General features: G+C 46.5%; 1 protein-coding gene across 1 annotated transcript; it reads left to right on the forward strand.

The window, feature by feature from the left end:
- Positions 1-330: 330 nt before the first annotated feature.
- Positions 331-2,388, forward strand: LOC120712466 (protein DETOXIFICATION 49-like). The gene has a single exon (XM_039998254.1). It carries the CDS (start codon positions 505-507, stop codon positions 2,173-2,175), a length of 1,671 nt encoding a protein of 556 aa, XP_039854188.1. The 5' UTR covers positions 331-504; the 3' UTR covers positions 2,176-2,388.
- The last annotated feature ends 9,321 nt before the right edge of the window (positions 2,389-11,709 follow it).

Consider the following 11,709-nt stretch of genomic DNA (forward strand, 5'->3'; position numbering starts at 1 on the left):
GTATCTGCTCTTCCAATTGCTGGTATTCACGTCGCCGGCGATCGTCGCGGCTTAGGGATACGACAGACTGTACTGTAAAGAATGACGACGCGCCGAGCAGCAGCAGCAGCCTGATGTTGTTGAACACCCAGGCGGGCCTTGGCTGAAAATTCAGAGTCGTCGGCTTTCCCAGCGGGCATTTGGCAGGGACAGAGCCATCCGAAAACCGCTAGAAATTGGAGAAAGTCCATGCCCAAGCTAGTCTAGTCCAACCCCCGTGCCCGTGCGCCCGCCTTCCTATATAAACCCCCCGCCGCGCTCCGTCCCCCTCCAGCTCCGGGGGCGCGCGCGCATAGTTTATTCAATTCCCCGGTGTCAGTTCCGTCGCCTCCGCGCCGGAGACAGCTCGCCCGCTCGCTACCCCGCACGTTTCCGGACGACTAGCCCAGCTCCCGAAACGTCCCTCTCTCCTCGCCCCTCCCTGCGAAACGCTCGTGGAGGCAGAGCCATTCCTCTGTTTCGGGCATGTCGTCTTGCGCAGCCGCCGCCGCCGCCGGCGAGGAGGCGCTCCTCACGGCGCCCCTGCTCGCCCCCGTGGTGGCCGTGGCGGGAGAGCTGCCGCCCCCGGTGCTGCCCGCGCGCAAGCCGCGGGGGCGGCTCGCCAGGGCGGTGAAGGAAGCCTGGTCCGTGTCCCTGTCCGTCACGTTCCCCATGGCGCCGTCCGTGTCGGCGGCCGCGGCGGGCGCGGAGGCGCGCTCCATCCTGGGCCTCGCGCTGCCGATGATCCTCACGGGCCTGCTGCTCTACCTCCGCTCCATGATCTCCATGCTCTTCCTCGGCCGCCTCGGCGGGCTCGCGCTCGCGGGGGGCTCCCTCGCCATCGGCTTCGCCAACATCACGGGCTACTCCGTGCTCTCGGGCCTCGCCATGGGGATGGAGCCAATCTGCGGCCAGGCCTTCGGCGCCGGCCACAACACCCTCCTCGGCGTCACCACGCAGCGCACCGTGCTCATGCTCCTCGCCGCCGCCGTGCCCATCGCCGGCCTCTGGGCGCACATGCGGCCCCTGCTCCTGCTCTGCGGCCAGGACGCCGGCATCGCCGCCGCCGCCGAGACCTACATTCTCGCCTCCCTCCCGGACCTGCTCCTCCAGGCGCTCCTCCACCCCGTCCGCATCTACCTCCGCGCGCAGTCCATCAACCTGCCTCTCACCCTCTGCGCCGCGCTCGCCATCGCGCTCCACCTCCCCATCAACTACGTGCTCGTCTCTGTCCTCGGGCTCGGCATCCGCGGGGTGGCATTCGCCTCCGTCCTGGCCAACCTCAACCTCGTCCTCTTCCTCCTCGCCTACATCCTCATCAGGGGCGTGCACCGCCGCACCGACGGCTTCGCGCTCTCGCCCGAGAGCTTCCGCGGCTGGGGCGAGCTCGCCGGCCTCGCGCTGCCGAGCTGCGTCAGCGTCTGCCTCGAGTGGTGGTGGTACGAGATCATGATCCTGCTGTGCGGCCTGCTCGCCAACCCGCAGGCGACGGTGGCCAGCATGGGCATCCTCATCCAGACCACGTCGCTCATCTACATCTTCCCTTCCTCGCTCGGCTTCGGCGTCTCCACGCGCGTCAGCAACGAGCTCGGCGCCAACCGCCCCGCCCACGCCGCCCGCGCGGCGACGGTCGGCCTCGTGCTTGGGTTCGCGTTCGGCGGCGCGGCGTCCGCGTTCGCGTACCTCGTGCGGGGCGCCTGGGCGGCCATGTTCACGGCCGACCCGGCGATCGTCGCGCTCACCGCGTCCGTGCTGCCCATCCTGGGCGCCTGCGAGCTCGGCAACTGCCCGCAGACCGCCGGCTGCGGCGTGCTGCGCGGCAGCGCGCGACCCAAGGACGCCGCCAGCATCAACCTCCGCTCCTTCTACCTGGTGGGCACGCCCGTGGCGCTCGTCCTCGCCTTCTGGTACCACTACGACTTCCAGGGCCTGTGGCTGGGCCTCCTCGCGGCGCAGGCGGCTTGCGTCGTGCGCATGCTTCTGGTGATCGGCCGGACGGATTGGGCCGCCGAGGCCAAGCGCGCGCAGCAGCTCGCCGGAGCAGGAGGCGCGGTGGAGATCAAAGACGGCATGGAGGTTGGAGCGGCCGGGGGGGACGACGAGCCGAGCATGCCTATCGTCGTGGTGATCGAGCGACCGCCCAAGGATCAGTGCTGATCGAACTGCTGACACAGCGCACCCGTGTGTGCCATTCGACATTTCGAGCCATTCTTTTGTCAAAAATTTTGGCGGGAGGGGTACGAGAGGCTGACAGAGTGAAATTTTGTTTGCAATTGGTTATTTGTAAATGATTTCTTTTTTCTCCTTGTATGGATATTATAGAAGATGAGAACATTGACAAGAAACATCAAGAGTTCCTCTTTTTACTTTTGGTTAGTGGTGTAAATTGGTAATCCTTATGTGCACCTCAAATCTATCTATTATATTAATAAGAGAAGGTTAAAAGAAGTCGAAAGAAGCCATCATGTTCGCCGAGAGAGTTTAGAAATTCCCACGTTAATCTAAAAAAGAGAAAATTTGCACCGTTGGATTTTATGAAGATCTAACGGTCTAGATCAACTCAAGAGTCCATATCAAATATAATTAGAAAATAGCTATTTTTGAATTTAAAAAATTAGGACATGACCAAAGAGTTCATGCCGAATACGATAACATGGACATGGATTCTATGTTTCCCTTCCCTAATCACACATGTACAACACCTCCATGCATCTTGTCCTCTACGTCGCTCACATTATTAAATAGATGCAAGCTCAATTTTAGATAATGAGACACCCGGTCTAGATAGATGCAAGCTAATAAATCCAAGAATTAGCAACATGATTATTGATGAAAAGAAGTTCAATCCAATAAAGAACAAGATCTCGATAGGGTTGGACGGTTGGCAAGGCCGCAATCTGCAGATGAGAAAAATCAATTTGGACAAGAAGTAATTAAATTGAGTCATGAGAACTTCGTTTAGGCAGGAAACAACTCGATCCCGCGGATGAGGAGCTCGATTTGAGTGCTGCAGCTTCCATCATAAGACTATGTTTAGATTCCAAAAAAAATTAGGACCTGCAGTAATTTCGAATGTTTGACCACTAATTAGAAGTATTAAATGTGGATAACTAATAAAACTCATTCCATAACCCCGAGTGTAATTGTGAGATGAATCTTTTAAGTCTAATTGGACTATGATTAGATAATATTGTGCTACAGTAAACAACCTCTAATAATAGATTAATTAGGCTTAATAGATTTGTCTCGCGATTTCCCGTCCATCTGTGTAATTAATTTTATAATTAGATCATGTTTAGTCCTTCTACTTTCGGTTGAAAATTGCTACAATGAATTTCGTCTAAATTTTTTCAGCATCTAAACACAACCTAATTTGTTTTATTTGCTATGCGTACAGAAACTGATCAGCCTGACTAGCAATTCGACAAAAATAAGAGGCACGACTTGCATATGCCAGTACTGGGGCCTATGGAATTGTGGTTCAAATATTCGCCCTACATATATCGATATGCACTATATTAAATTATTCCAACTTAGCATTCAACGGGTTTGTTCTCTGATGTTGTTGAGTGCGCAAAACTATATGTTGAACTATTCAAATAGCAAGAAGTTAGCAGCGCGCATTACGAATAGCAAGGCACCAATGTGGTTGAGCCCGTATCCATAATAGACGAAAGCATGATACCCTCCATGCGCCACGCTGAACCATACACACGTGTCATATTCTTGATGCGTAGGCAAAGCGTTAATTTCCATTAATATGAAGAAAAAATTAACCTTTCTAAGTATAATAATTAGTTATTTATCTATTATCAAGTGTAATAGTGTTAAAGGAGACACAACGTGGTCTAAACTAACTAGAAGAGTTCATGTTGAATTCAATGAAGATGCAATATTCTAAATTACCCAAAGTCCGTATTACCAAAACAGAGCCCGTAGCAAATACAAAGTTCACATAAGAATCCATATTTCCATTAGTGTCTTGACTTATACCGTGTTTTAAAATATTACATATTCCATAATCTATACATAACTTGTGTGGGGAAAGAATAAAGAAGGAGCAAAGTAGATCAGATAAAAAACTAGAAAAAGAGAGAAGAGAAAAGAAAGATAGGAAAAATGACAAAAGTGAGGGAAAAAAGAAAAGATAAATTTTTGGCATATTCTATTATTATATTACTACTATGTTACTTCATATAAAATTATTTTATTATAAAATCATATTATAAATTATAGGAGAATAATAAAATTTATTTGTACGGAATCATAAGCTAGGAGTACTTTGCATATTTAACATCTTCCATGTATTCATGAAAAAATAGAAGTAGTTTTACCAAACGTTTTCCAAGCTCCATCTCCATTAGAGAAGTTGCTCCATCAACGGAGCTACAACCGGAGTCGTTTCAGCCATAGCCGAAGTCCTGCCAAACTAGCCCTAAGTTGATAGTCTACAACAAAATAATTCAATCCAGTTGGTGTTGTTTTTCCTATTCGCTTAGGAAAAAACAGCAAGAGACACAATCTAAAGTCAGCAAGTGAGTCGAACTAAACAGGGAACTACTCCGTTAGGTGCATCGGATGTGAAATACACTAATTGATTTCAAATGTGTGAAGAAAAAAGCGGAAGATGGAGAAATCAATCGAAATAGCTCAAGAAAATGGAAGTCAAAAGAAAAGAGTTAGAAACAACAGCGAAGACATGTCTGGAACTATACATCACCGAGATGACAAAAGTATGAAGTTGACCAATTATGCAATCAGTCAGATGGGCTAAAAATAAATAAAAAAATCTACATAAATGGGGAAAATACCAATAGGTTTCCCTGAATAAAAATTAATATATAGATATATAGTAATATAGCATGTATATAAGTTTTGTATGGACAAGTGAAAATGAATAAAAAAATAATATGTTTTGACCGAAGCCAGCAAAGAGGCCCAACCTTTTTCTAAATATTTTATCCATAATTATTTTTAATTTGCTTCCACAATAAGCTAGACCTAAGTCTACTAGAAGCTACTTAGGTATTCTAAGAACTAGGTTTGAGATCTTTTTGCTAAAGAATAATAAAATATTGCAAGGTACAAATCGAGGTCAAACATTTATTCAACATGACCCAATATTAAATACGATTCTCAAATTGATATTTTGCATATTAAAGTATTAAAATATGCAAACGTGGTATAGAAATAAATGATTGATATAAACTTCTATACATAGAAAGATATATGTAATATTAAACGAGGGAGAAAGATAGGTAAATAAAATAGCAAATACATCTTTACTATTAAGGTAAAAATACAAAAATAATTCAATAAAAAACTAGCTACCCGTGGCTATAAATTCAGAATTAGAAGAATATAAGGAAATTAGGAATTAACCAAAGAGTTCATGTTGGATACAATTATTAAATATACAAAGTCATAATTATAAAAATAATAAAATTAGAATTATTAGCATTAGCACTTGATATAAAAGAGTTACTATTAGCAAAATTGCTAAATTTAAAATTAAATATATAAGAAAATTAGCAGTTCACCAAAGGGTCCTTATCGAATATAACTAATAAATATATAAGTGTAAGAATTAAAATATAGAAAACAATTAGTAGTTAGTTTGTATAATGATTAAGAATCACTAAATAAATAGTTTAGGTCAAATGCAAATAATAAATCCTAAATTTGAATTATAAACGGGACTACAAGTTCTGAAACATTTCATGTTCAATTAATTAATAAATAGCTAAATTTAGAATTTCAATGAATAAACTTAGTAGTTAATTTGTATATGAATTTTAAACAAAGTGTTAAAAGAAGCCATCACATTCGCCAAGACGATTTAAAAATTACCATATTAATTAAAAAAAGAAAAAAATGATGTGTTAGCCACGAAGAATCTTAGCCGAATAGTAGCATATTCTACATAATTGGAAGATAGAAAAGTTGCTAAAAAGTAATTTTGATATGGAGAATGATGAGCGGATGAGAGTCTCTAAACATGAAAAACACATAGATAACTAGCCTAACAGAATTAGAAGCATAGCGATGACTGCAAGGTGGTGCATCTATATCATAGCCACGACATAATATTAGCCCTATCACCAAGTTGATGATTTCTCTAACATGGATTGCATTGTCTCTATTACCAAAGCATGACGATCATCACTAGCGACACCAAGAAAAACTGAGATAGTGATGTTTTGCTACGTAATATTGTCATCTGATGATGACAGAGAGCTAAAAATATTTATAAGAGAAGAAGGCACGATAGATGATACAACCATTATGGAGCGATGATGCGAGATGTAGAACAAAGCAACTTGAAAATTGATGTTTGAGATACACGTCCGTTGATAGCAAGCCAAATGTAGTGTTCAAATGTAATAGCGTGCACCATCAGTGATGCATCTTCGGTTACCATAGTATAGCGGGCAAAGGTTTTTGGAATCATTATGCAAATAACTATACCTAAGATAATATGAGAGCATGCATTACGAGGCTATATCAAGGGGTGATTGGAGGATAATGAAAAGAAAGTATATTATACTTTTATTGGTATCTAGATTAAACCACTTACCAAAATCTTCTTCTACAAATTTTGGAGTAATTTATTTATCATGCACCATAACTAGAACATTCAAGAAAAATCATACATCACAAGTATTTTTAAAAGTAATATTGATGTCAAAATAAAATATTTAAATATTTAGTTACTCCAGTAAATACCCAAAAGATGTATTTCTATATAAATCATTCATTTTTCTAAATTATAATCCAAAAACACACCACAAAATATAATAAAAAAATAAAGATGTACTGTGTGTCTGGACCATGATCATTAGAACAAGACAATCACAAGGATACAACTAAACAAAATTATTTGCATTCAACTTTTTTAATGTAAAAAAATCTAAAAGTTTAGAGGAAAAATTAGATACCCGCGCAAATTGCGCGGGGCAGCTTGCTAGTTATCTTATTATTTGGCCAACAAACGGAGCCTCCACGTTCGCTCTCAAAACTTAAAAATTCTCACATTAATCGGAGAAAAATAGAAAAATAAAAATTACCCACCGCTGCCATTACGATAAAAATTAGCCTAAAATATCCCTATGCCTATCTAAAAATCACCCACCAATGCCATTATGAAAAATTTATATAAAATATCATTTAGCTATGTATCAGTTACAAATATATACTATTAATAAAAACTATAGCTAACAACATTCAATTAAAATAAAATGAAAATAAGAATAATTATCTCCATAATATTATTAAAGCTTAACAAATCAAATTGTTATTATAGGTAGATCATAGTTGAATTGTTTTAATTAACAATAAGACATAATTTACGATAATGAACATGATGATATATGGTAAAAAAATAGTATAACCTTTAAATAAAGATACAACGACATGAAATTTTTTGAATTTTCAATACTAGCCACGCAAATGCGTGACTATACGCCTAGTCCTCTTTAGTTCAAATATTTGTACTGTTTATAAAAAATAATCACATTTTAGAGAAACAGTACAAATATTTGAACTAAATATTTGAACTAAAGAGGTGGTGCATCTAAGGGTCCCCCAAGCGGATTCAGTGACGTATGGTATGTGACTTAAAGTCACTGACGTGTGGACCTGAAATCGGTGGGGCTCATATGCCAGTGACGTGTAAGTCACGTACCGTACGTCACTGAATCTCAATCCCCCTCCCCCCGACTTTTGGTTGTTATTACTGAATTGAACAACCTTCCTCCATACTCACAAGTCAGTAGTCACATTTCACCTTCTGCTCCTTTTTTTGAGGGGGTTCACCTTTTGCTTTCACAGCTGCTCCAAGTAAAATTCAGAATTCTCACACATGAGAGAATCCTCCCGAACTCCAGGAAGTGAATCATCACGCCTCCATCTCCACGCTAAAAGGTAGTTTCATGAACAAAGATGTAATCGGCACACTATCTGTACTAGAGAAAACATACCTATGATGCGGTTTCTCGTGAAATTTTATATTTCTTGGGGAATTTGTCCACAGCACACCATCAAAATGCAGTTTTGTGCGGAACACACCATCAAAGCTGATTTTGTCTCCACCACATCACCAAAATGCAACTTGGTCTACAACACACTACATGGAATAAACTAATTATTTGCAGTTGAGAGGTTGGGTAAAAGGACCATTTTTCCCTCACTTGAGGGCCTCTTCTTCACTTCTATTGCTGCCTTTTTCAAAAAAAAAACTTCTATCACTGCTGCACCTCCACCCTCGTCGCCGCCGGTCCGAGCCGCCTCCGCCTAGGCCTTGCGTCGCCGCCTCCTCGCGTCCCGCCGTGGCCCTCGACGACGTCCGCGCCGCCACCAGCCCGCTCCTCGCCATGGCCCCTCACCGCCGGTCCGAACCGCCTCCGCGTAGGCCCTGCGCTGCCTCCTCCTCGTGTCCCGCCGCTTCCCTCGACGCCGTCCGCGCCGCCACCAGCCCGCTCCTCGCCATGGCCCCTCGCCGCCGGTTCGAGCCGCCTCCGCCCCACGCCTCCGCCGACCCATGCCCCACCGCGGCCCATCGCCGCCTCCACCATGGTCCCGCTCCGCCGCCGGCTCGTGCCCCGCCGTGGCCCCTCGCCGCCGGTCCGCGTCGCGCCCTCCGAGGAGCCCCTGGAGCGGCCCGAGTTGGAGGCCGCTACGGCGGGGGCGCTGCGTGCGTGCCGCCCCAACGCCGCGCTCACCGTGCAGGAGGCGCACCGGCGAGCGCTCGCCCCTGGTGGCCGCCCCCAGGAAGTCATCGAGCTGGCACACCAGGCTGTCCGTGCCGGTGCGGAGCACGTCCAGCCACGCCTTGAGCTCCTCCACCTTGTCCTTGACGCCGCCGCCCTCGCTCTTGCGGCCCGCCACGGCGGCGCGCTCCACCTCCTCCCGCGCGGCCTCCACGGCGGCGCGCGCGCACCGGAACTCGCACATCCTGATCCGTGGCGCGCCGGGGCCGTCGGACTCGGCCTCCTCTACCATCCTCTGCTGCAGCATTGCGATGGATGCCGTGAAGCCACCGGCGGCGGCCGCGGCGGCGCGGGAGACGGCGCCGCTGGCCAGGATGAACAGGAGGAGCGAGCTCGCGTTGTGCAGCGCATAGAGGAGCCCCCGGAAGCCGTTGAAGCCGGTGAGCCTGGCGTCCGTGGCGCGCAGCAACAGCCGCCCGTCCAGCTGCAGCGCGAGCGGCACCACCGGCGGCCGCAAGGCAGTGGCGACCAGGAACGCCGAGACCCAACCAAAGGCGAGTCAGATTCGGCCGCGGGAGGGACGGATCCGGCGACCTGCAGGCTGCAGCAACCAATTTTGGTGACGGGCGAGACGACCGGCGATCGTGGAGCCAAAGGAAGGAGGGAAGGGTCGAGGAGGAAGAGAATGGGAGAAAAGGGTAGACGGGAGGAGGGGAGAGGTAGAGGATGGCAGGTGGGCTCGGGGGCAAAATGGTCTATTTACATCTTCATTCAGCTGAAAATGATTATTATAATTGCTATGATGTGTTGCAGACAAAATCAAGCATTCATGGTGTGTTAGAGACAATATTCAATTTTGTGATGTGTTGCACACAAAATCACACTTTCACAATGTCCTGCAGACAAATTTGCTTTCAAGGATGGATGGACTGCTACTATTCCGTGTCTGGTTTAGACGTATCCTAATAAATAATAGTAAGTACAAAACGACCAATAGGCCGATCACGGCCTGTCCGACGATAGGCAAGTTGCCGATCAATAGGAGCACGTCTGAACTGCAGTGTCCAAGACTCGCCATTAACAATCGGAGATTCCATGACGTACCTCTACCAATCAACAACGAACTGAGGCCGCCAGGCCGGCGTCGTCCATGCTAAACATCAAGAGCCAAGATGTAGTCCCGTGACAAGAGTCGCCACCTGCCCTCGTGCTAGCGAACAATGCTGAGTTCTACTAGTTCAGCTTGAAGTTTGAACTGCCGTGGCAGGCCGCTTCAAAAAGTAAAACGAAAAAAAAAAGAACTGCCGTGACAGCATACTCCTATTTAACAAACTAATCTTCCACAGTGACAGTCTTAAATAAGATCCACAGAAGCAGGATCAGTTAATTCAGTTCACATAACACACTCCTACCACTGCTGTGCAGTGTACTAGCATGCAGGGTGGCTGCTGGCGCGGCTCGCATCCCGGCGGAGGCGATGAGATTCCTCTGCGCCCGGTGTCCAGGCGCAGGGCGCAGGGCGCAGGACCAACGGCGCCCGCCGCCCGGCGCCACGAGGCCAAGGTGGATCCGCCTGTGCCGCGCATAATTATACGCCGGGCTCGTACGGCGCCCGCGGTGGCAGACTGGCCAACTCGTGGGCGCGACGGCTACCGGCACCGCCATGCCCGCCCGCCGGCCACGGGTTTCCCTTAAGAAAAACCAAAATGGTCGCCCTGTGGCAGTGTGGCTCTCTCACTGGCATTCTTTTCTTTTCCTTTTTGAAAAGAAGTGGCCTTCTTGGGACTCCGAGAAGATAACATTGTTTGGATGGCCTCAAGAGCCGCCACTGCAAGAGGGTATTATAGTTTATGTTCCAGATTAGCCGGTAAAAAAAAGATTGTGCTCATCATCACCGTCCATGTCCTAGACATGCATGTGGGTTCTGCGTATCACTTGTCGTGGAAAAGATGTGCCCGTATGTATGTATGTGTGTGTTACTGTGTTAGCAAGTAGCGGTAGTAGAAGAAGATTTTGGGGTTGGTATTCGTTGCGATTCGGCGTGGTAACATTTATCTGGCGTTTGCGTGGAAGCAATCGCCACTTCTTGCTTGAATCAACAGCCTAAGCTCTCGGTTCCGATGAGGTCGATGAGGGGCAGTAATGGATGTCCAGGAGTTGTGCACTCGAAGTCAATAGCCCTTTTCTCGGTTTGGTGATTACAAACTAACGGATAGGAAGAATCCGGTTACGGCTATCCCGGCCGGGCTCCACCATAAAATGGTTGGAGGGTTAGCTAGTGATTAGCGCCTTTTGGATGAAAACAATCGCGTTTAGCCATCGGCTTAGAAGCAATGCGAATTCATCACCGTGTCCATTTTTCATTGGTCCATAATAAATCTTATTGAGATTATTGCATTTATAAGTTTCATTATTTTTGTAAGAACTATTGATTTGCATGCACTAACCAATTCAACCAAAACTTAAGCTGATGGAGGAAAGATGTAACTCACTTTATATTCCAAGATCCCCATCACGTGGAGGTGAGTAAATCATCTGAGCATTTTTGTGTTCAGATATACCTATTGCGAAGTTTGAGCCCATGTGCATTGGTGTAAGCACTAAGCGGCCAAATAGTGCGAACAAAAGAAATGATGAACACCATTTAAGTTGAAGCCAATTGCCCAATAAAGAGCTCTAGCCCCAATCGAAGTTTGTGTATTCGTAAGTTGAAGCTTGAGCTATCATTTTATATTTGTCGGCTGTACTTTCAAGTTGGACTTTTATTAGGGATGTCTCACTAATATTAAATAGACCATTTTGCCCCCGGGCCACCTGTTACTAGATTGTGAGTCGGACCAACCACCTGTTCTTGACTCGCTTTAGTGATCGAGTCGTGGACGGAGATAGTTGGTCCGACTCGCATACGGGATAGACTAAGACCCACCTGTCAATAATATAGGCGGACCAAATCAACGTACCAATGCAAACCAAAAATTTGGGT

Source organism: Panicum virgatum, chromosome 1K (assembly GCF_016808335.1).
Source record: "Panicum virgatum strain AP13 chromosome 1K, P.virgatum_v5, whole genome shotgun sequence".
Classification (NCBI taxonomy): domain Eukaryota; kingdom Viridiplantae; phylum Streptophyta; class Magnoliopsida; order Poales; family Poaceae; genus Panicum; species Panicum virgatum.

Coding starts and splice junctions, on each gene's coding strand:
- LOC120712466 (XM_039998254.1), top strand. CDS start 505: ATGTCGTCTTGCGCAGCCGCCGCCGCCGCCGGCGAGGAGGCGCTCCTC.